Raw genomic sequence first — 24,789 nt, forward strand, 5'->3', positions numbered from 1 at the left:
CAGCTTTAGCAACAAAAGCATCAAGATACCAGAATAAGTTTGTTACTTAATAGGAAAAAACACAGCCTTGGTTTTAAAAAATATGTCTCCGATTATTAACAGACTCACTTGCTAATAATGAGTGTTTCCTCTCCACATATCCAGACTCTCATGAATTCTCCGTACATCTTGTTGTAGTAGTTGCAAGCACTGCCAATCCCCATCCATAGGAACCTGCAGTGGGAAATTAGGGGCCCAATTCCCATACAATAGCCAGGACCTAGGAGAGTTATCAGATCACAGTCAGAATTTTAGTAAACACCAAAGAAGAACAAGTGCTTTATGTTATTGCTGTTTGTGTTTTTATATATCTAAAAGTTCTTTTACATATTCTGATGTGTATTTGTGAATCACTAGAAAACAAGCTTAACATGAAAAAACAGTAGTTCAGTGTCCATACCACACTAGTTCCATTTGGTCTTGATCATTTCAGTCTGTTTGAACCAGGGTATGTGTCTACTATTTTCTTGCCATATTAAACAGTGTCAGTGAGTTTTAAACACAAGTCAATCAGTCCCTCTAGTTACAAGCATGGAAACCAGGACATGTGACAAGCTGATCTGTTCGGCTGCCTAGTTATGTCTGAAAACTTTTGGTTTGAATGCCTCAGCTGATGGAATTGGTGGGTTAAAATTAGGTTGTAGTTTTGGTGTAATCTTTTTAACTGAGGGACATGGTCTGCAAAGATAATGTCCAAATAAAGAATATCCATTTCTTTTTTTTCCTTCAAAAAGAACTCGGTTTAAGAAAAGAATCCTAAGCTAAATCTCATTAGTCAAAAAAATACAGTTAAGCATTGAGGAATTAGGCAATGAGTCTGATCAGTGTCTAAACTAGAATTTGGGTCCAGTGATGTGGTTTTACTCAAGAGCAGTTACCACTCATGTGCTTGCTTACGTAAAAAAAAAAAAAAAAAAAAAAAAAGGAATTTGCAATTACTTAGGCCAGAGAACAAACTTAGTAGCTTGATTTTACTGATGGTGGTAAAAAGTTAGACAAAAACTTCTTGGAATGGTTTTAGGAGTTTTCCTGTGAAGTAGTAGCTTTTCTAAATTAAATCTTTCTCCTCTAATTCCATTCCAGCAGTAAAATAGGAAGCCAACATGCACAACTGTATGAGACAGTATTCTCACTCCATCATCTGTGTAAATAAATCTAGATAATCTAAGATTTTTCTTAAATCATCTAAATTGGATGTTAAGTCCCAAATTCGGCAAATAAGATTTAGTCTTTAACTTTGCAATAGCTGGATTAATGGGAATAAGACTGTTTCTTTGTTTTGTTTTTTCCCCCCTTAAAGTGAAGGTCTTTGGTAAGATCTGTAGAACCAAAACATTTTGAGAGGGTTCTTCCTTAATCTTCTGATTGTTGCAGTAACACTGTATGGTAAATAGATGACTGACTTTATGTTAAATAATTTCATTAAGTTCTTCAAAAGATTAAAACAAGCAAATTTGAATACGTTTTTCCTTAAAAGGTCATCAGATATACAGATCTCTAACATACACATAGTAACAAACTACTTTGCTGAGTCTTTAACAGCATAAAACGTTGTGGATGCTTAATAAAGGTTTCCTGGTGAATTTTTTAAATTAACTAGATATGTGTGCATTATATAAAGGATGAAGTCTTAAATATCATCCTCATTTAGAGTATTTTGGGTTGTATTTACATTTTGATAAAATGGAAAAATATTGTTTCATGTATGTTTAGTCCATACGAGATCAGACACCCAGCTATTTGGGAATAGACTCATTCAACAAACGTTTACTTCCTTAATATCCTAGGCCCATGAGGATCAAAGACATACAAATGAAAGGCTACACTCTTTGTTTTTTTATCTAACAGTTTGGTGCCATGTAGAGAGTCTTAATTTTAGGGAATCACCATTCAGTTTTGAAACATGACAGTGCCTAACTATCCACTGAGAAAGGGAAATGATGATGTACTTTTCTCAGGTTGAAAACCTGAATGTTCTAACCAGAAGGGAATTCAAGTCTAGGGTTTCTAGTGATGAATCGTGTGACAGCTTACTTCATTCAGCAAACACTTACCGAGACCCTACTAGGTATAGACACTAGCTACACATCAGAGACTGGAGATGGTACGATAAGCATAACTAGGTTCCCATCAGAGTCCTGTCAGGAGAGGAGAGTATGTGCAGAGAAAGCACAGTATTGAATAATTACAACACAATGTGATCCTTTGATTTACATATGTATCTTATACCGTACAGATGAGAAGCTGAGAAAAGAATACTCTAGGAGGGGAGAAATTTTGGTAGGATATTAGGGAAATATTCTGGTTGCATCCACATTAAGCTGCTCCCTGCTTCTCAGATTTGGGAATGATGACCTGGGCATGTACTAATTGCGGGAGCCTCTTTCACACCCTAAGAGGAGCAATAAATACTACACTGCATTTTTGTGCAGAAGCGGCTTCTGGGAAGCAAACATCTGGGATCTCTCACCCACTGCCCTAATCAAGAAGCTGCTGCATTCCTTGCTAGGTGTATACCCTAGAGAAACCTGTGCACATAAAGGGTCTTAGCAGCACTGTTCACAATAGTCCCAAACTGGAGACAACCAAATGTCCACCAACAGCATCAGTAATTAAACCACGAGATGTTTGAGCTACTGCATACCATATGAACTATAGAGGCATGTCATAACATGGATGAATCTTACAGACATAATATTGAGCAAGAGAAGCCCTATAGAAGAAGTAATGAAGGACTCTGATAGCTAAAACATTTAAAACCAGGCAAAATTAATCTGTATTGTTTAGGGATATGAAATTAGATGGCAAAGCTATAAAAAGCAAGGGAATGATTATCACAAAATAGAAGAATGTTTACCTCTGGAGGTGAGAGAGGGGTATGACTAAAAAGGCACAAGGGAAGTTCCCGGATGCTGTTTAACATCCTGTTTCTTGTCCTGGACTGTGATGACATTTAATTGTGTACTTTTCTGTGAAGTTGTTTTTCAGTAGGAGAAGGGGGAATGTGTTGCCATGTCCTTTTCCCAGTGATCCCCTCTGGGGACATGGTGCCCAGGGCAGAGAGGGGAGTGAACCCATGTGCAAGGTTGGGGATGGCTATGTGTCCTTGAGGAAAGGAGAGCTGCCAGGGGCTAAGTAGTTGGTAACTGTGGGTCCTGGATAGACATCAGTGAACATGGGGCAATTTCCCACAACTGGCACTTACAAAACTCCAAGGTAGGAATGACTCTGTCCTCCCCTAGACTCCTATATCTCTCCCTGGCGCTAAGTCATCTGCCTATGGGTGTCACCTACGCATACTCCTCAGCCCTGGATATAGCAGGGCCCTTCAGGGAATATAGGACAAGAAACTTAGCTCTGAGTCCCAATTTCATCACTTACTAGCTGTGCACCATCTCCCCTCTTTCATCTCAGTTTCTTCATCTGCAAAATAGGCATAAACAACACCTACCTCACCAGAATCCTGGAAGGATCACAAGAGAAAAATGAACGTGAAACTGCTTTATAAATTGTAACTAACTTAAGAGCTTTTAAATCATTATACCTTCTTAATTCCCTTTGGCTTTTTTCCCTGACCCTGAGTTTCTTCCAAACCTTAAAACCAAGAACCCGGACAACCAGTGATTTGAGGAAACCAACAAAAGGAGTACAGAAGTATTGGTCAGGAAGAACCAACCCAACAAACCCAAGTTTCCTCACCTTTCTTCCCCACAGGCACCATGGGACCTTAGTCTGTGCCACGAGAGGATTCTGACCAGAGCTCACATTTTCAACAGGAAAGCATGGAAGAAGCTCCCTGGCTAGCAAAATGACCACCACCCTGGGATTTAGGAATTCCTGGTTGGCCCCTTGCCTGCATTCCCACTTCCTTTCAAGCTGAGGTGCTGACAAGCCATTTCCTTTCTCTGGGCTTTCACCCCTCACTTGTAAAATGAAAAGTTTGAACTGCATGGTTTCCTATATTTGTTATAATGGTTTGCTTCGATAAGGCAGTTCACCTCTCTGGGGCTCAATTTCCTCTTCTGTCAAATGAAGGGTTGAGGCTCATATCTATGGCTCTCAGGCCTGACTGCTCATGAAAAATCACCTGGGAAGATTGATTGATTGATTGTTTGATTTTTAGTGGGGGTAGGGCAGGAGGGAGAGGGAGAGAGAGAATCCTCAGCAGGCTCTATGCCCAGCCCAGAGGCCAGTGCAGACTTGATCTCACAACTCCAAGATCATGAACTGAGCCAAAATCAAGCATCAGATGTTCAACTGACTGAGCCACCCAGGCACCCCAGATTTTTTAAAAATATAAACATGCAGACCCCGCTCCAGACATGACTGATAACCATAGTACTATTAGTGTGTGACAACACAATGTCCCCAGCTCAGGAGTGGTGGACAGAGTGATCTGTCCTGATCACAGAGTGATCTGACCTGGGCTCCTGATCCAGAGCTTCAGGGATGCCAGCTCTCATGCTTGCCCCCTCTAGGCTGACCTCCTTCTTCAAAGGTCTGAAGGACTTATTCTAACACTTGCAACATAAACATCTGAGGAGACTTGTTAAAAAAAAAAAAATACTCTCCACCTCACCCTCCATTCATGGATCCTGACCTGGGAGCCCACTGTGGGAGAAGAAATCTGGTGAGGAAGAGGCAGTAGTGGGAAAGGAGTTAAAGTTAAGGCCATGAAAGAGTCTTCCTTCAGACCCCTCAGGGAGGAGATAACAACATTAACCAAATGCTCTATTTAATTGGACATTAAAGCAACCCAAAATACCAGGCCGAATCAGATAGATAGGCAGACAGTTCTCTGGAAGATTTGGAAGAATCCAGACACAGGGGACTTTGCACAAGCTTCAAACTCCTACCCTAAATCACTCTATGATGAGACCCACTGCACTTGGAAGTGTATGACTATGTTCTTGAAGCAAAGCCTTACTGGATATCTCATGGGACTGGGGATATATACTACCATGAAGAATTTTCACTGAAAACTAAAGAAATAGTTGGATATTTCTGATAATTCTGAATTAATCTGTGTGGAGGGGTGGGGGTTTCCATTGGAATTATCTAGATAATTATACTCTCTTTTTGGTTAATCCACAGACCTTGTTGAAGATTCTATCAGGGTATGATGTTCCAAGGGAACCACAGTGGTCTCCATTTTTCTTCCAATTCCCAGGTCCCAGCCAGCCCTTACAGTGGCACCACCATCACACCTACCCCCAAGAATAAGAGAAAATGAAGAGTGGGATAATGAGAGGAAATAAGGTCAAGAAAGGGAGAGGGCAGAATACATGGATGAGGCAAAGCAGAAGGGAGAAGGAGAGGAGTATAGAATGCATTTCAGGGGTGCCTGGCTGGCTCAGTTGATGGAATGTGTCATTCTTGATCTTGGGGTTCTGAGCTCAACCTCCACATTGGATGTAGAGATTACTTAAAAATAAAACTATTGTTTTTTAAAGAAGGCATCCCAGAGACATTTTTACCCTCAGAGCAACATTGGAATGAATTTGAATTAAAAAAAAAAAAAAAAAGCCTGGTTTACCTTGCTTCACCCCATCTCAAACTTGCTTTAAAGGATAGTTGTGCCAAGACTACTTCACCAAAGCAAAGCACAGACTGGAAGGAATTATCTAAGATCTTTTTTGAAATACTTTCATTTGAAATGTGCAGATAATTGGTATAAAATTTTTCACCTGAGTTTTTATTTGCTCACATTGCCATGGGCTTCGGTCATCTCCTCATGTTTGCTCCTTGTCCTTTTGCAAAATGGTCTTTACGCTCATGGACCAAAAACCCAAGTAAACAATCTCCTTAATTACATAGCTAAATGACTGACTTACCTGGTATTGAGGATGTGTCTTCATAATTCCAAACCAAAAGAAGAAAACCTGTGAGCAGCAGGATTGGCATGGTGGCCACAGGCATGACTTCGGGCATCATGCTGGTGATGTTGTAATGCATTGGGTTCAGCATTTCCAACACCATTGTTTTGTTCTTTGATCTTAGGAGAAACAACTTAAAGTCCTGTAGAAATCAGAGGAGCAAAGAAATTAGAGAATCCCTCTAAGGGAACAATTAGGACTCCCGTTGCTTTAGAGGATGCTGTAGTACAGAAATTAGCATGTGTTTTATGTGATTGGACACCTAGACAAGACAAAGTTGTGGTCACAAGTCAAAACAAGCAAGCTAAAGGGAGATCTTTTGGCTTGAAGTGCAGCATTTCTGACCTTGGTAGAATCTCAGGTTCGTTTCGACGCTTGGTCTGATAGAACCTTATCGTCTTGCCCTTGAGTGACTGAATTCCCAATTGAGAGTCCTATTTCTTACCAAAATATAAGAAAATGAAGCTCATTCCAGAGTTGAAGCCATTCTGTGACTTCATCAACACATAGTGCTTTTTCTCTTGAAGCCAAATCAATTTTTTAAAAAAAGAAATCCCCAACCTCCTTCCTTGCTCAAAATTACTCCCCCTTCCCCCCCCCACCCCCCAAAGAGTAAGCTTCTCCAGCAAGAATAGTTGCCTGGGCATTGTCAAGGTATCCTCAGAGCCTCCCATTAGGTTGCTGAATCCAGCGTGGCTCACTCAGAACGATCTTTCTCTATTGGATTTTAATAAGGCTTAAAATCTCTTGCACTGCAGGCTGGATTAAGCAGTGCCCATGGAGGCCAATGTCAGAGGCAGTAGGAGAGAAGAATGAGAGAGAGAGAATAAAGGGAGAGGAGAAAGAGGAGGAAGGAAAGAAAGGACAGGAAGAGTAGAATTCCACCAGCAATATGCTCAGGTGCCACTCATGCTTTGCCCCCCAGCAGCCAATCTCCTGACCTTTTCAGTTTGATTTGCTGGTTCTGCTGTGTTGCTGAATAACGTAGTGTAAGACCAATACTCACAGAGGAGAGTTTCAGGGATGGTGGTTTGTTGAAGAGACCTAGACTGAATATCCTTGCATAGCAAGGCAAGAGCAACCATTCAGTGCAGTTCTGGTGCCAGGTGACTGTTCTGAGGATTAGCCTCCCATGGAAAGGTGACCTTTCATTTGTAGGACTTGTAATTGTTCTGAAACAGATGTTTGGCAGGATTTTATCTAGGAATAGTTCTAGACGCTTAACCAGGGCCTCTAATTAGTTTTGGGGTGCTCTGTGAACTCCCTGAAATGCTGCATAAAGTTGTATCTGCGTACCTGCACTTCTAGAGGGAAAGAACTCTCATTAGATTCTTAAAGAGTATAGAATTACATTTCTCCGTGATCTACATGAGATCTTAAATATCCAGTTAAAAACCCATTCTGGCAATTAGAGAAATGTTGTAATACAGTTGAATTTATTCAGTTGCTTGGTTCACATTACTGATTCATTTCTATTGCACCATTTAAATAATCATTAACAGTTCAGTGCAAGGTGTTGAAAATGACTGCATACATGGTGGGCAGTTTGTTTTTCAAAAATATGTATAAGTCTGAAGAGTCAGCGATGTGTCTGTTATCATCTGGTTCCTTTATTGATAAGAAGCTGCTTTGAACAGATTGAATTTTAGATATTAACTTTCCAATGTGGAATTTTACGTCATTTTAAATAAGCTCCCTGTGACTTTTTAACAGCCAGCATCCTCAAGGTCTCTTCTGATATTGACAAAACCTGAAGCCAATGTTAAAAGCATAAGTGAAGAAGGTGATGGAAACAAAAGGGAGGAAGATGTCCCAGAGGAAGTGATTCTAGCAGAAAACTTCATATTAGAGAAGCTCTCAGAAAAAAAAAAAAAGAAAAGAAAAAAAAAACAAACCTCTGATATTTCACAGCACTAAAATCACAAAGGATTAAAATGTTGGGAGCTGATGCAAATTTATAAAGGAGTATAACAATTCACCGAGGCATAGAAATGATGCTCCCTCCATAAGTCATACAAAGAGGAGATGGCAACGAGAAATGTTTACTCTATTTTTAACAAAGCACTTTTTAAGAATTGCAGTATTTCTAATGTTTAAATTACAGTTTATTATGACTGGTCTTAGTATTTTTTTCATTTCCGTATACACTCAAAACCTGTAGTTAGAGAGTTTTTAATGCCTCAACAAAAAGTTTATAGGTTGTGGAACACTTGTATTTTTTCTATTTTTCTATAGATTTTATTTATTTGAGTGAGAGTGAGAGAGCACAAGCAGGAGGAGGGGCAAAAGGAGAAGGAGGAGACTCCTTGCTGAGCAGGGAGCTGGATGTGGGGGTCTATCCCAGGATCTGGGATCATGACCTGAGCCCACGGCAGATGTTTAACTGAGCCACCCAGGTGCCCTTTTCTCTCAATTTGTAGTTTCACTTTGCATGGTCATTGTTACATCTTGTACTGCCTGTATGTCTAAATGTTTAATAGGGCTTAGAAGCCTAGTTCCTCGTCTTTCTCAGAAGTATGTCCTAAAGATGCTCCAAAGAGTATGAGAATTTTTTTAACACTTACAAAGCATTTACTATGTGTCAGATGTTGTTCCAAGTGCTTTATAAATACTAAGCCATTCATCCTCACAACAACCCCAAGTGAAGTAAGATGATCCTCATTTTACAGTTGAGGAAATGGAAGTGTGATATATAGGGCACCCGGCTTGTTTGGTGCAGAGCTGGGATTAGAGTCCATGTAGTCTGTCTCTGGAGCCCATGCTCTTTCGGTTTTCAAGTTTTTATTTAAATTCCAGGGATGCCTGGGTGGCTCAGCAGTTGAGCATCTGCCTTTGGCTCAGGGTGTGATCCCAGGTCCAGCATTGAGTCCTGCATCGGGCCCATGCCTGGAGCCTGCTTCTCCCTCTGCCTGTGTCTCTGCCTCTGTGTCTCTCATGAATAAATAAAATCTTTTTAAAAAAGTAAATTCCAGTTAACATACAATGTAATATTAGTTGTAGGTGTAGGATCTAGTGATTCATCACTCACATACAACCCCCACTGCAGAGCCCATGCTCTTAATCGTGCTGTTTTGATGCCTATTTTGGGATTTATTTGGTCTCTACATTCAGGGACGTTTCAATCCTAAACTAATTATGTTTGTTTCTAAGCTACTCAGAAAGTCTTCCTTTAAAGGAACAAGCTTTTCAGACCTCTGAATAAATACCACAGCTGGAAAGGTCTTTTCAAATTCTTTCTTCCTTGCACATTGTTTTTCCGTTCAGGAGAACATTCTAATGTGCTGCACAGACAGGTTGGTTGAACAGGTTGAATGGTGGTATAGGAATATAGGAAGGGCCTAGAACTTCATAGGGGTTGCTTATATATCCTCTGTGCCAAGAATACCCACTACACACCCTCAAACATACATGTACATACACATAGCCCTCAAGTGCCATGTTCCTTCAAATGTCATCCCAAGTACTTGGGTCTCTAGGCATTCGTTTGCTGAGCAGTCTCTACTCTTCACTCACTGGGCATCCCACACTGGGCGTGGTACTGAACAGGGGCTTTGGCATTCTGTTCCTGTGCTGTGTGAAACCACAGGTATCCTAACACCTTCACTTACTTGACCCTCTGCAGGGTGGGGAAGCAGGCCTTAGCCTTGCAGGAGTGCTGCCCAGTCTGGCCAGATCCTACCCAATCCTACCTTGCAGCATGGGAGAAACATGTCCAGAGGACCCAGCCATTCTGGGTCTGAGGGCCAGGTACCAAGCCTGCACTTCCTCTCATTCTCTTCAGTACACCCGGTCTGACCCTCTTTCACATCCCTACTTGCAGAGAAATGTGACCCGGCTACCTTGGTTCTCCCTGTTAAGTCCCTTACAGACTTAAGTGAGGCACTCATTCTTAAAACTTCTCTCCTTTTGTTACTTCTCCTTCTAGAAGGTGAGTTCTCCAAGGCCAAAAATCTGTGCCTGTCTCCTTCACAACTATATCCCACTCCCAGAATAGTATCCTGGACTTTACTTTGTATATGCTCACTACAAGCCTGTTGCCTGGGTTTGCAGTTTCCACATTCATTCAGATTTTACTCCCCATTGCAACCTCCCCAAGACACTTTTTCTCAGATCCTCCCTTTCAGTCTGTCCTGCACACTGTTGCCAGACTGTTTTTCATTTCATTTTTCATGACATCAGTTCCTTACTAAACTTTTCCTTGCTTCTAGTTGATTGCAATGTTTCCAAATTCATCCTCATTCAGACTTATTTCTTGGCTCTCTGCACCAACATTCTGACTCCTCTTTGACCTATAGACATCATACCTGAGAACTCTCCCTCATGCCTCCCTCACGTCTCCCCAGCTTGGTTGGTTCTGCCCCGCAGGCCTCCGAGGAAAGGTTTGCTTCCTCCTCTCGCATCTCTGAGCCATCTCTTACTTGATATAAACACCCCTCCTCCTTTCTTTGACATAAGTTCTGGGACACTCTTGCTTTTGACTGTGAAGTCACTCTCTAACTCGAGTCATAATTGATTTCATTAAACAAACATTTATTAAGGATCTTGTCTGAGCAAGGTGTTACATTTGGTCGAGAAGCATAAGTTCCAAGGAAGGTGCTGTTAAGCCAGGGCATGGTATGAGGACCATAGGTCTCTAGGATGATAGGCAGAGGTGCCCATGAACTTCTACATCAAGGGAACACAGCTGGAAAGAAACTCTGAGATCCTCCAAGAGTACAGTTCTCTTCCTTGAAAAATGAACCAACCTCATGAGGTCCAGGGAAGTAAAGAGCTACATGTCAGTGGTCCCTTACAAGTGGGGAAGGTTTACCCACGTACACATTCTGCAATCTGATTTCCATGATGCCCTCCTGCTGGGTTCATGACATTGCAGTTTCTAGTCATTCTTCCCAGCAAGCTTCCAAGTAAGTCCCTGCAAATTTTTTTGTTCTGGAGCAGGAGAGATAATAGGAACCAACAAGGGAAACCTGGAAGGATAAACATTGTGTGGTTGGCCTGGGCAACCTTTTAGGGACCTTTTAGGGACCACTGGCAAGACTTCAACCACTAGCATTTCCAACCATAAAGGGAAGACTATTGATCGTGCATGAGAGGCAAGTTTCCCTCTCCAGTAAATGTGTTGCTGCCAAAACCAACATTTCACATGAGCATGCAGATCCAAAAGGCAACAGGTAGGACTAAGGCTTTCTTACTCATTTATGAGGTCCCATGACATTGATGCATGTTTCTGGAAATGCTCCTTTCTTTGAAATAGCTTGCTAGTCAACTACCAGCAGGCCTGGCTGTTCTTTTGCCTTAGCTTTCATCTTTGCCCCTCTGAGGGTGCCCTTTTGTCCCTCAGATACCTAATCTGTTGTCTTCCCAGTGGACCATATCTAATATCCTCTCTCAAGAGAATTTGTTTTAAAGTATAGTCAGCAGAGACTGCCTGCAAAGCCTTCTAGATCTTCAGGCCACTAGACAAGGTGTGGGTATAATGGGACCAGAGGCCCACCATGGGGCCCTAAGATGCTCTTGTTCAGGGGCTGCCTCACATCAAACTATACATTTTTCGCACTAGGACCTGTCTCGTGGAGGCAGAAAGGGCCATCCTGGGTATCATTCCCACAGCAGCAGCCATTTCTCTAAGAAGTTCTCTCCCACTTCACTTTTCAATTCAGTTTTATAAGACCTAACATATTGTCTGGCCTCTGAGGAACAGGTAGTGGACTTTTTCAGCCTAATCTTGGCTTTTAACCTGAAGAGGAAAAAAAGCAGAAGTGACAGTAGTGTCACAGGAGCAGGACTTGGGGTTGGGTCCTGAGTTCAAGTCTCAGTGGCTAACCAGCTCTAAGAGCTAGCTCATTTTCCTCCCAAGCCTCCCGGAGCCCTGGCTGAGGAAGCCAGTTCTACTTTAGGACATGGAGACAAGGGTTAAAGTGAAAGCTCCAGAGTCCGCACCAGTGGTGTTGGCTTGTGTTCTTCGGCTTAAACTCTCTGTGGCACATGGAGTTGTGGGATTCCATGACTCTGGGAGCACTATGCAAGGTCCTCAAGTGGGACTGCCGAGGGTAGCCACGATGCCACCAGCTGGAGAGGGCCCAGAAAGAGAACCTCTTTCTTGTGGCAAGATCCAGAGCCCTACCTGAGTCTTGGTGTCCAAGATTTACCACACTGAGGTCCCAAGTGGCCTTGCTTTAGCTCACCTACCTGGATGTGATAAGTTCTTATAAGCGCAATAATATAACTGCCTCCTCTATGGAACACCCAGCTGCCTCTGCAGTGAGATGTCTTTTGTCATTACCACAGCATAAGTTCCTCCAGGGCGAGGAGTCACATCTTTCTCCTCTCTGTGGCTCCCATGGAGGCTACATGAGTGCCTTGTACCTAGTAAGTGCTCAGTAAATGTCAGTGAAGTGAATGGTTAGCAGGTTAAACTTTTGGGGCTTGGGGTCATCAAAGCATGATGTATACACACATCCCCAAGGGAATGTTTTCCTTATCTGTGATTGCACATGCCAAATTTCAGCAATGCAGTGGCCCACGGCCACCACCCAAACAGTCAGATAACAACAGCTGGCCTTTCCTTGTAAGCTTATCTGTTGTTGAATGAGCAAACTGTGAGGCCACAGAGATGGCCTAGAGCAGGGCCAGTCTCTGGCAAGGGAGCCACTGGATAACCCCAAGTGCTCATGTTACTTAACCCCTCTGGACCTTTTTCCTTATCTCTAAAACACAGGGATTGGGCCAATGACCTTTTCTAATTCCATGTCTGATGCCCAACATTCTTACCTTTTATTATAGTGTCCCCCACACCCCGACACCCCCTGCCCAGTCCTTGGCTCTCTCTTCATCTTCCTTGGTTCTTTTTCCTTGTGCACCATTGCTGTAGGCCAGCCAGTGGTGCCTGTAGGCCCAGGTGTCCAGAGCAAAACTGGGAGGTCAGGGAAGCTGGAGTGCAAATGGCCAGCTTTGGCCATCTCCTCTAGCTCTTCTCATTCTCTTAAAGCCCCAGACCCATTCTGAGAACCTAGTGAAAGAACTTGTGGAACTGCACTCTGGAGAAACACACTCAGGAATCAACATGCAATGCTTTTGAATGCAGTTCTGGGTTCTGGACCCACCCCCTGAAATTAACGGCTCCTGCGGCTAGTACCTTTCTCCACCTTCCACCTCAGTTTCCCAATATCCCAGAGGCACTTCCCACATCAAAACTACCTTCACTGATCAGTAGAGTGTGATTTTCAGATTGTAAATGAATGAAATTTCCTTTGGGAATTTTTTATCTTACCTGGACTCTAAATCCACAGGTGAAGCCTTGATGATAAAATGGTAGATTATGCAGCCAATGGAATTGTGAGAAAAATTTAATTGGAGAATGTGTGATACTCTGAAATCCCGTTTGTGGCCTCACACTGACACTGCTTATGGCTATACTTTAACCCTTGGTAGGCATCAAAGCTCATAGGATCTCTACACTTGTGCGCGGAAGGTGCCATCTCATGGGAGAACACACACACATGCAAACTACTGTGTTCACTCAAAAATTTAGTATCTACGGTGTCCTAGGCACTGTTCTAGGCTCTAGGAATATAGCAATGAACAAAATGAGGTCCTTTCCCTCAAGGAGTTAATTTGGACAAGACAGAGCCACCTGTATTACTATTCATATAAGTCAAACTACAAGAGTTTAACCAGGGATATAAGTAGCCATGGGAGGACAAGGGAAACCGATTATCTTGGGAAGGTTGGCTATGGTTTAATGAGCAGGCCTTGGAGGAGCAGCATTATTTTAAAGGTATCAAGTTGAAGGAAAGGCATTGCAGGTTAAGAGAATGAGAAAAGAATTGACAGGGGAAACTGAAAGCTGCTCCCGCATCCCTTCCCATGACATTAGTTTTACTGGGTTCAGATGGACTCCCATCACTGTGTATGTTCACTGCTACAGCTCTGCCTCTGTTTATTCATCAGAAAAAGGGGAGAAATAGTGTTTCTTGGTATGGTAACTATGAGGAACGAAAGAGATAAAGCATGTTGGGGCCTTATCAGTGGATCTACCACATAGTAAGATTTCAATAAATATTATTAGTCTTCAGTCTCCAGCAAGAGCATAAGTCATAAGGGACAGTCCTGGGAATAGCTGGAAGGAGCAGTCTTTGGACTGGAGTAGTGTCCTGGGGGTCACTGAAGAAATCTCTGCTTTGGAGCAGGTCACCACAGCTTCCTTGGGCACTCTATGCTCGTTGGTAGGTGTCTGAAGGTCAGTGACTCTATGGCCCTTTCCTCATGGAATAATTGGGGATATGTGAGAGAGGCTGAGGTGGCCTGAACAGAATTGCAGAGTTGCAGAATAATTGATTTTTGCCTCCAATGCTCCTCCTCACTCGGACTTCCTTTTCTGTGTCATTTGCCCACATTTTTTATCCACCCACTTTCTTCTCCTCAGTCATAAGAAATCATCTTACCAAAATAATTGGTCTCCAGGGGCTAATCTTTCAATTTGTTCTCCCTCCTAGGGATATTTTAACAGGTACCTGGAGCAGTTTTTTGGAGAGCACAAAAGAAATGTTTGGCACTCTCTCAGCTCTATGGGAGCCTTCAGTCTAGTTGGAGCAAAAAACTAATAAACATGACATTGTTGACAAGTACAAAGAGATATTAGCATAGAGATGTGGCCAAAGAAGGCTTTGCATTGATGGTGAGACTTGTTCTGGGCCTTGAAATATGGTTGGAGTTTCAATAGTAAAAAGAGGACAGGTTTTGTGTTTTGAGGCAAGAATGAGTAAGGTGGTTGAGACCTGGGATAATGAGACCGAAGAAGCTGGATCCCTGTTGGGAAGCATCAATATCGACTGGTGGAGCTCTAAGTAGGGGTAGGGATGATGAAGGAGGATACAGGAGAGGTATGATTCTCTTAGTTGACCCCCTGGCTTCTAGTTTGTTCATATACTCCTAGGAAACTAGAGGAAGGATTGAAGAGAGAGAAAATTCTACTAGCTAAACTGTATCTGTGAGTGCTAATACTAGAGGCAGGCATGTTCAGAACTAATTTGTGAGCCTTGAAAAAATATTTAGGCAATATCAGAAAGGGAGACAGAACATGAAGACTCCTAACTCTGGGAAACGAACTAGGGGTGGTGGAAGGGGAGGCAGGTGGGGGGTGGGGGTGAAAGGGTGACGGGCACTGAGGGGGGCACTTGACGGGATGAGCACTGGGTGTTATTCTGTATGTTGGCAAATTGAACACCAATAAAAAATTTATTATTAAAAAAAAGAAAAAATATTTTGAATTCATATCTAACTTACAGCTCATTGTCAACAAGCACTGGGTTTGATCATTCGTTCCACCACACTTGGCTTCAAATGATCTTTTACTGCTTCCCAAATCAAGTCTATCACTGGTGAGTGAAGAATTGGCCCACTGAGATATCTGTATGTGACTCTTATACTGCTGAGAATTCAGGCAGTCCCCTTAATTTCTATGGAATTCTTGGATAATATTTCTTTGGTTGTTGTCTCTCCTCCATTCTCACTGTTTTTGCTTCCTAGAATACTAATTAGACAAGTTTTGAATTTTATGGATCCATTCTTCATGTTTCTTACCTGTTCTTTTCATATTTCCCATCTCTTTATTTCTTTGTGCTACATTCTGAGGTGATTTCTTGATTGAGTCTCCCAGCTCTTCAACTGTTATTTGGCTTTTCAGTCCATCTATTCAGATTTTCATTTCAAAAATCAAAATATTAATGTCCATTATATGTTAATTTCTTTATGGATGGCAAGATCTGCTGATGTCTCTGAGGCTGTTATTAATGTATTATAGGGCCTTGTTTTCATTGATCACTAAGTCTGTTTCCTCTGGTGCAAACTCTTCTGTTTAGTTTGTGACTTCCTCTCATGGTGTTAGCATTCATCAGATTTTGGTGAGTTTTAATTATGCGCTTAATTAATTTGTGGCTGAAATTTCAAGTTAGTCATCCAGCTGCCTCTATTTGTCCACATTTTGGGAGAGGAAGAGAAGAAACAGGATGTTTTGGTGCAGTTTGTATTACAGGCTGTTTACAGGAAGAGTGAGAAAGGGGTGAAACATGCCATTAATCAGAATATCTTGGAGTTAGGCTTCTGGGCTTGGATGTACTCTACATCTCCAGCTCCCACTCCTTGTGCCAATATCTTCTTTGGAAAGAGCCCCTATCTCACTGCTGCTTGATAAGGGGGAAGGAGATATACAGGTACTCCTGAAGCCAGTTCCTCAATCTGCTTGTTGCCCCTAGTTTCTTCCTGTTCTCATAATGTACCCTTCTCCATGTACAGAGCCCCATTTGGTTTTGTCTGGCCTTTTTAGGAATACTTTTCTGTGTGTATTTGAATATTTTCCTCTATAGTGTTGATCCCATCAGTTTTTGTACTTTCAGAATTTCTGGCCCAAGGGGAGCTCCCTTCTTGTTTTGTAGTTCAGCTATAGATTTTAAAAATATCTGGGCAGCCCAGGTGGCTCAGTGGTTTAGTGCTGCCTTTGGCCCAGGGTGTGATCCTGGAGACCCGGGATTGAATCCGACGTCGGGCTCCCTGCATGGAGCCTGCTTTTCCCTCTGCCTGTATCTCTGCCTCCCACCCCCCTCTGTGTGTGTGTGTCTCTCGTGGATAAATAAATAAAATCTTTTTTAAAAATATCCTCTCGGGGCCTTGGATGGCTCAGCGGTTTAGTGTCTGCCTTTGGCCCGGAGCGCAGTCCTGGAGTCCCGGGATCGAGTCCCACGTTGGGCTCCCGGCATGGAGCCTGCTTCTCCCTCTGCCTGTGTCTCTGCACCCCCCCGCCTCTATCAAAATAAATAAATAGAATCTTTAAAAAATATGTATCCTCTCTATCAATTCCAGAGATTTGGAATGACAAAGAAAGGCATGTGCTTCATCCACATCTTGAACCAGAAGTTTACTGAAGATATTAAAAGTCCAGTGCCTCAGACTTCTGAAAGCAATTCCAAAGAAGGGGCTCTGGAGATGTTTTGCCTTATATCATTGAAATGAGTAGGCTGCATAGGAGTATCATCTGTTTGGTCTTGTAGTGTTGGATATAATAGTTACCATCAGTCTCATGGCTCTGAGGTCAGAGCCATGTGACAATAAGGCAGTATCATTGATGTCAGAGTTGCTCTGGACTTCACCCAAGGAGGGCCCAGAGTTGGATATGGTAAACAGAGGAGGCAGCAGGGGACAAAGAATAAAGAGAGCTATACTTTAGAGACCCAGAATAACAAGTATGAGCTAGACATGGAGGTCAGTGACCTAGCTGGAAGGAAAAGAAGCAGAAATGCAAGCACATAAAAATGGCTTCTCCAAGAGTGGATGGAATAGAGAACGTGAGAGATTTTGGCCAGGTGTGAGAAATATAATAAAATAATCAACATTTCTGTGAGGCAGGGTAAACTTGGAACAAGGCAATGGGTGAATCCTTCATAAATGGTAGAAGCAGGTTGCAAAAGGCCCTGAATGCTCTGTGACCAGTTGGAACTTGGAAGTAAAACAATCATCATTGTTATAGTTTTTATGATATTATATTGTTAATGTAGTTTGTCATAGTGGAGAATAGTACTTTATAGTTCTGCTCCATACTGTGTGACTTGAGGCAAGTTACTACACCAATCTGAGCCTTCAGTTTCCTACCCAGTAAAATGGAGATAATACAGCCTTCTTTGCCTTGAGATAACTTAGGTGAAATATTTGCTTAAACTGTGATAGAGTACAAGTGGCAGGCAGGATTTTGCCTGAGGCTCCTTCTAACTCTCTTGGAGTTTAGGAGCCAAGCAGAAATGAACAATCTAGCGTCCCTTGAAAGAGAGAAAAAGCCTCAGGTAAGCATTCCAGGGATCCCTGCAAGGCTCTGAACTGCCACAGCCAGTGAAAGAGACACATTCTCCCAAGGAGTCCACTCCTTCACCAGGGGTCTCTGTTCTAGGTGTCACGCCAAGTGATGGGCACCAGAGGAACATGGTTGACAGGCCTGGTCCCTAGAGCTCATGACCTTAGTAGTGAAGGCAGGCCTTGAACTAGTAAGCATAAAATTGAGATGAGATTTATCGGAGGGAGCACGTGGGGTCCTATAGGAGTATGTAACAGAAAACCTCTTCCATATTCCCCAGATGAGGTCGGGTGCCCCTTAAGCTCAATCTCAAAGATAATATTTTCCAGGAGAAAGAATGGCAAAGGGGTGACTTATTCTAGGGAAGAGGGAACAGTGTGTACAAATGCTCTCATGGTTAAGAAGACAATGCTCTACCAAAAGTAGGAAAACTTCTTTCCAAATTATGCAGGCACTATTCCAGTAATTGAGGGCAGACATTATTTGTGCTGAGGGTCTCTGGAACAGCTGGGCTGTACATTCTTACATGGTTTCCTGACTCATTGGGGGAGTGAAGTGGGGGACTGGCCCCATGTGCAGGTGGGCTCACTTGAATCAACTTCCACCATTTCTCATTGAAGTCACTCATGACCAGGGACACAATGAGGGATCCCTGTCTCCCATAAAAACCCAGTAACTCAAACGAATCTTTACTCAATGGAGTATTTTGAAATGAAATTTCATTTTCAGTTTGTTATGCTTACGAGTGGATGGGAGGGTTTCTGGTGTTTCCACTCCTTTAACCCCATGGATAGAAACAGTCCCCAAGGCCCAAGTTGAGCTGAGACAAAAGTTGTGACTTGCCTGCTATCAATCCCAAGTTCTACATGGAAGCTGCTAATGTGGGTCCTAAGAAACCAGCTAAGGGGTGCAGAGGAACACTCCACTAGCTAGGACATGGGTGTAGGTAGAGATTACTTCTGGAAAAGCACCCTGGAGGTGACAGGCTCTGTTAAGATGGATGAGTAAGGTGTTTTCCAAAGAGCTCTTTTCACACTCACACCAGCGCTATAGGAAATTGTCATTTCCTCACACCATGGAAACCATCCTCCTGGAAATTATGGCCCCAGAAATGATAAAGTGGCCCGAATGGTTCAGCTGAATTTTGAGTGTTATTCTTCTGTTTTATGAGAGCCCTAACTTTGCTCACATGGAACTAGACATTCAGAGTTAATATTTTCCACCAACAGATACTTATTGGGTGAGGCAGTATATCTGTATCACCACAGCAGAATCCAAAGTAGGCATTCCTGAAAGAAGTGTTCTTGTATAGCTTATCGATAAAGGCACCGGGCCTAGAGAAACTGCTCTCCATCCCTGCCACCACCCTAGGAATTTTAAAATAGAGAAAATAAAGATAAAATCTGTTACCAGCTTAGCTGTGTAATCTTTAGGTCTTATGAAAACCACACACAATTCCATTTACAAAGAATCCAGGAGCAGGTTCAATAACCTCTATTTATGAAACTCCCATTTCTGTGAAAATCAAGATAACAGTCATTGGTTATTTAGCCCAGTTCTCTGACCTGAGGGTTTGGAAATTTTCATTTATAGGAGAGGAAGATATTCATTCACCTTGGCATCCACCCCATAAGTCCAGCAGGTGAGGGTGGGCATGGGGGCCCTGCATAGAAATCATTCTGGGCTCACCTCTAAAACTTCTGATCCAGTAAAGGCCTGGCTTTGGCCTATGTGGTAAATCCCCAATATACCATTTAATAGACGTGTAACCTTGGTTGGGCAAGTTACTTAACCTCCCTGAGCCTCGGATTCCATAGCTTTGTGATGGAGGTAGCACCTACCTTCTGTCATGGTTGGTGAGGATTTTATATCTCATTTACTTAAAGCACCTAATACAAGGGCTAACACATATTCATTCCCTAATAAGTGATAGTCAACCTTAATGGTAAAATAAATACCTGTCAAAAGACAAAGATGTCAAGAAGAAGAAAAATACTCAACTAAGAACTATGTATACATCTAAGAAAGATGTATAGTAGGGTAGCTTGGCGTTGGAGATGAGGGGTGGGCAGTGGCTAGACACTCATGGACTGTTCTGCCCCCAACAGTCCCAATTATGCCTATTGTCCCTGCGTCATTATTAATAGCACTCCCTTTACTCTCAAAGTGCTCCAGTTTAGGCAATAAATTTTATAATCCCCTTAATGTGATTCTCCAATGTACTTGCAGAAGCAGCCACTTCTCTGCCTGCAGCATCACACTACAGTGACTGGACCTATTATTATAATGGCTACCTTTTTAAAAAAAAAAAAGATTTATTATTTTTTTATTTATGATAGACAGAGAGGCAGAGACACAGGAGGAGGGAGAAGCAGGCTCCATGCCGGGAGCCTGATGCAGGACTCGATCCGGCAACCCCAGGATTGCACCCTGGGCCAAAGTCAGACACTAAACTGCTGAGCCACCTGGGGATCCCCTAATGGCTACCTTTGAACACCAAGCTTTACCTTACTACATCTAAGCCTCACAACCAGTCCCATAAAGATTTTTACTCTTACATCCATTTTACATATGTGGCTTAGAGAGATGAAGTAACCTGCCCAAGAGTCCAGATGTTGCCAAGTGTAGAACTTAGGTATAAATGTAATAACAGGCTTCTGTGTGGCCTTCAATCCAGGGAAGGGCAGAGCATGTGGGTGATTCTGTGAGGGTGAGGAGAGCCACTCTGGAAATTTCCCTTGTCAATGGAGTTCGTCTTCCCTGACCTCCAGGGTCTGAACCACAAACAGCTCTGAGAAGGGTGCAGAGCTCAAAAAGAATATTGACTCTTGGGTTGGTGGCCAACAGGAGCTTTGCCTCCATGCCAGAGCATGAGGAAATCCAAATAGAGGCCTTGGCTTCTTAGACACTGTGCTCCAGTGCCTAATCCCAGGGCACTGAGGTCAGTCTCAAATAGCACCATTTTCACTACAGTATTTTATTCCAAACACTACCAAAGTGCTAAACCATATAAAAACAGCAGCGATACGAAAGTCAAGCCCTTTTTCCCTTTTGTGGTATCTCTTAGACTATACTCTCAATCTGTGCATCCTAATCCTACTTGTAGATCACAACAGGCATTTTGTGCATGCATATGTGTATATATCAGTAAATGTAAATAATAATAGCTAACACTTATTAAGCACTTACTGTGTGCCTAGCACTGTTCAAAGCACTTTGTAGGTGGTATTCTCACTTAATCCTTATACCAACTCTAGGAGATAGGCACTAGTATTGAAGTCCAGAAACTAGCAGAAGCTTTCCCAAGTTCACTGAGCTACTGAGTGGTAGAACAGGACTCAGATCCAGGCAGTGTGGCTCAGAAGCATACTTTTATCCTCTCTACTTCCTCTTGTTTTCTTCTCTCTCCTCTGCTTTGTACTGGTAGCTAACATTACATATCCTACCTACTTCCAAAGGACCAGAGGCTCCTTGAGCAGGCACTAGGTAGGACTCTAGATGGGACTGTCGGGATGGAACTATGCTCTCCTCCTTTTAGCAGGATTGCATGCTTTCCAAATTACTGCCTCTTCTCCAGAAAGCTTTCCATTATCTCCCCAGTCACCTCTCCCACCTGTGTTCTTTATTGCCCACGACCACGGTCAGCACTTGAGTGTACTGCTTCGGTGACATTTCTAACATATCTTCATCGCATTGTAACCTAGAGGCTTATTTTAAGCATGTGATTTGATTCTCAGACTAAATTGTAAATTATTGTGCCTCTCTCACCAGTCACTTCCCAGCAGGACCCCTATCAGCCTGTATAGCACACTTGTGTGATTTAGAAAAGTCCACATCCGGGATGATAGGCTTTGGAAAAAGGCTCCCTTTCGGTGGGTCTTGGACTAGATTCCGGTTCCTCCTGCCCCCACACTCCTTCCTCACCCCGTTTCCCACCCCATACCATAGAGGAGGGCTAATAAGGAGGTGCTCAATACCTGTCTATGTGTTTGCTCCCTGGAATTCTAAGGTAGGACCTGTTGAAATTGTTACAAAAATTTACAAAAGCTAAGAGGACTATAAGAGTGGTTTTCTCTTAAAAATGTAAATCTGATTTATTCAGTTAGAAGAGTTCAAATCCAAAAAAGTAGGGAGGTCATCCAGCTTAAGTAGATGACTAAATGTCCAAGGAACCAAAGTTAGCCACAGCAAATGCTGCTCACGACAAATTTGACAAAAGCTTGAGAAAGTGAGAAAAGACTTAGGAAGCTGTGAGTTTAAGGAACCCCCCACCCGCAAACCCTACCATGATTTATAAGCTGTAGCAATCACAAAATCTCTCTCCTAGCCCCAGATTGTACATCTGTAAAATGGGGCTAATGATCCGTGCCTTCTCACCATCTAGAGGATGATGTAATCACTAGAGGAGCTAGGGACTCAGTAGTAAAAGTACCCAGAGAATCATGATAGGGAGAGTTAAGACTTAGTGTTACTATCCCCCAGAACATCTGTTAAATAGTCAAATAATCACCAAACAAACAAACAAAAAAAGTGAAAAATAATGGTGAATTCATTGCATAAGGATCAGATTCTAGCAAATGCTTAAGTTCAGGAATAATTGGAGAAACCAGGAGTCGTAGGACAATTCTCCAAATGGAAAAATGCTAAACCCTGGAACTAGCCCTATTAAAAAGCTTTAAAAATGACTTAAAAGAGGGAGCAGATTGGAAAGCTCTCTAGAGGTAGAGGGAAATCCCAGACAGATGAGGAGAAACTATAGGAAGCCAGTAGAAGTAGGCAGAAACGTGGCTGAGGACTTTCTATGTGGGCAAAGACGGGTGATGCATTTTGTGGCAAAAATGACCCAAATTATATTTATGACTCATTTATTGACTTTTCTAGAATGCTGAACTCCAATTAGGTGCAAAGCATGGTATTAAGCTTCCAGTATGGGGGGGCAGGTAGGAAGGACACTAAAAGAATACTGTGTGTGCCATTAAAGAGCTTTTGATACAGCTAGAGAAAAAGACATGAATACGAATAAAAATAGCAAGAAAACTTTATGTGATAAACTCCACAGGAGAGGAGTATGCAAATTATGACAGTAGAACAGCAAAGGGATTGACTCTGATCAAAGGAAAGAGATGGGAATGGGGAACTAACTGTCTCACAAGGAGGCAGTCTTCCTGGTCTTGTGAAATCATTAGGATTCTGCTGGAACTAGATGGCAGAGTGCTCTTGGCAATGGTGTATGATACGAATTCCGATGTATTTTGATCATTTTCTTGGAAGGCATTGGTCCTAAAGGGTTGGGAAATTTTAGGAGAAGCATTAAATATGGGGAAGTCTGTGTAAATCAATCCAGAAGTATATATGAGTTAAACCATGTTATAATATGCGTCCAGTGTGACTAAAAGTGTCTGGCCCCTTTAAAAAGGCTAAATTGCTAAAGCACGCACGTGCACAGATAGTTTGAGAAGAGGTTAATTTGAACCAGCTGAGCTGGAGAGCAATTACCATGGGTTTTCAGAATATAAGCATCATTTAGAAGCCTGGAGTTGGTATGTCAGGCTATTCTGGAGTTAAGAGGTTATTGACTCTGAAACCAAAGTAAGGAGCAGGCTAGGATAGGCCAAAACCTTTATAGAAATCTTGTCAAATAGAAATCTTGTCAAAGAAATGAGTAATTAGCAGTAACACACCCCACCAGAACTTTGATGTAAGAGATATTTTTGATTAATTATAAGTCAAGGAAATAAAGATAGTAAATATGCTTCTCTTAATTTTTTTATTGGCAAGTGTTTCAGTTTGAACTAGCTAGTTCATCACAGATGGCGCAATGCCTTGATACAGTCAACTACAAAAGCACCTGTGTTATACATAACCAGCAGTAACATTTACCATTTGAACAAAGTGCTGTGGTAATGAGAGGGAGTCATTCTTCCTGGGGTAACCAAGGAGTGCTTCAGAGAGATCATGATGGAGGAATAGGATTCCAAGGAGGGAAGTGTGGGGCAAGTCCTTCCAAGGAGAGACGACAGCATGGGTGTGACGGGCCACTGAAGTGGGTGATGGGCAAAATACTAGAATCCTCTGGTTCTGGGCAATCTCTCACTGCCCACCATCCCACCCCTGTATTCAATTGCTATTTTATCTCTGCAAGTCTCACCTCTCCCCTTCGTCTCTATTCTCAATGCCAGCTGTGAGCTAAGGCTTTCCCCAATTCTCCCCTGGGACAGAGTCACACAAATCCCCCTACCCCTCTTCTCTCCAGAATTCAACCAATTCTTCCTCCTTTCTGCTGATAGCTTTTCAAATTGTAGAGCTCACCGTCTCTTAAGCTCAGCTCTGCTTAAAAACTTTTTATTAAGATTTTATTTATTTATTCACAAGAGAGACAGAGACATAGGCAGAGGGAGAAGCAGGCTCCATGCAGAGAGCCTGATGTGGGACCAGATCCTGGGTCTCCAGGATCACGCCCTGGGCTGAAGGCGGCGCTAAACTGCTGAGCCACCCGGGCTATCCCTGCTTAAAAACTTTTAAGACCTCCCCCACTCCTCAGTGCTAGTTTTACTTTTATTTATACAAGATTCCCCTATGTTGGGCAAAAGAAAACATCTAGACTTCCTGTTCTGCAAGAAAGAAAAGAATGGTTGCATACTTAATCTGGAGAACAGACTGCGGTGACACATTCTGACTATTAGACAATCCAAGGAAATCAGATGTTTGCTTTCCCTTTTGGCAGGCAGAGTGGGGTCCCATTGAGTAGCAGTCAGCAGTGAAGCTCAGTCACTGAGCTGGCCCAGTGGATTATAGAGGTGAACAAAGAAGACATTATTGCCCACCCTCAGGAAGCTTACAGTTCTAGTAAGAGAAACAAATAGTATTCAGATAATCACTCAAGTAAGTACTTAATTACAGTTCTGTGGTAGAAAAGGTGAGGATTCAGAAAATATAATAAACCAGGTTAGAGGTGGCATTTATGGTGTTGGGAAAAGCTGACATTGCCTAAGGATTGGCAACTCTGGTATGAGAGAAGCTTCCCAAAAACTCAAG

General features: G+C 42.5%; 1 protein-coding gene across 8 annotated transcripts in view; it reads right to left on the reverse strand.

Annotated features, from left to right (window-relative positions):
- Positions 1-24,789, reverse strand: part of CYP19A1 (cytochrome P450 family 19 subfamily A member 1) — a 120,052-nt gene that overhangs the window by 25,919 nt on the left and 69,344 nt on the right. For 5 of the 8 annotated variants that reach the window (XM_077881101.1, XM_077881099.1, XM_077881098.1 and 2 more), the window contains 2 exons: positions 5,874-6,057; positions 109-259 (listed from right to left, as the gene is read on the reverse strand). In XM_077881101.1, coding sequence (XP_077737227.1) covers positions 109-259; positions 5,874-6,018 — 296 coding nt within the window. In that variant the 5' untranslated portion in view covers positions 6,019-6,057. Of the gene's footprint in view, positions 1-108; positions 260-5,135; positions 5,247-5,873; positions 6,058-6,856; positions 7,304-15,497; positions 20,093-24,789 lie in introns of those variants that run through there. The other 3 variants (XM_077881096.1, XM_077881094.1, XM_077881102.1) reach the window with 3 other exon arrangements.

This window comes from Canis aureus, chromosome 32, assembly GCF_053574225.1.
Source record: "Canis aureus isolate CA01 chromosome 32, VMU_Caureus_v.1.0, whole genome shotgun sequence".
Lineage (NCBI taxonomy): Eukaryota > Metazoa > Chordata > Mammalia > Carnivora > Canidae > Canis > Canis aureus.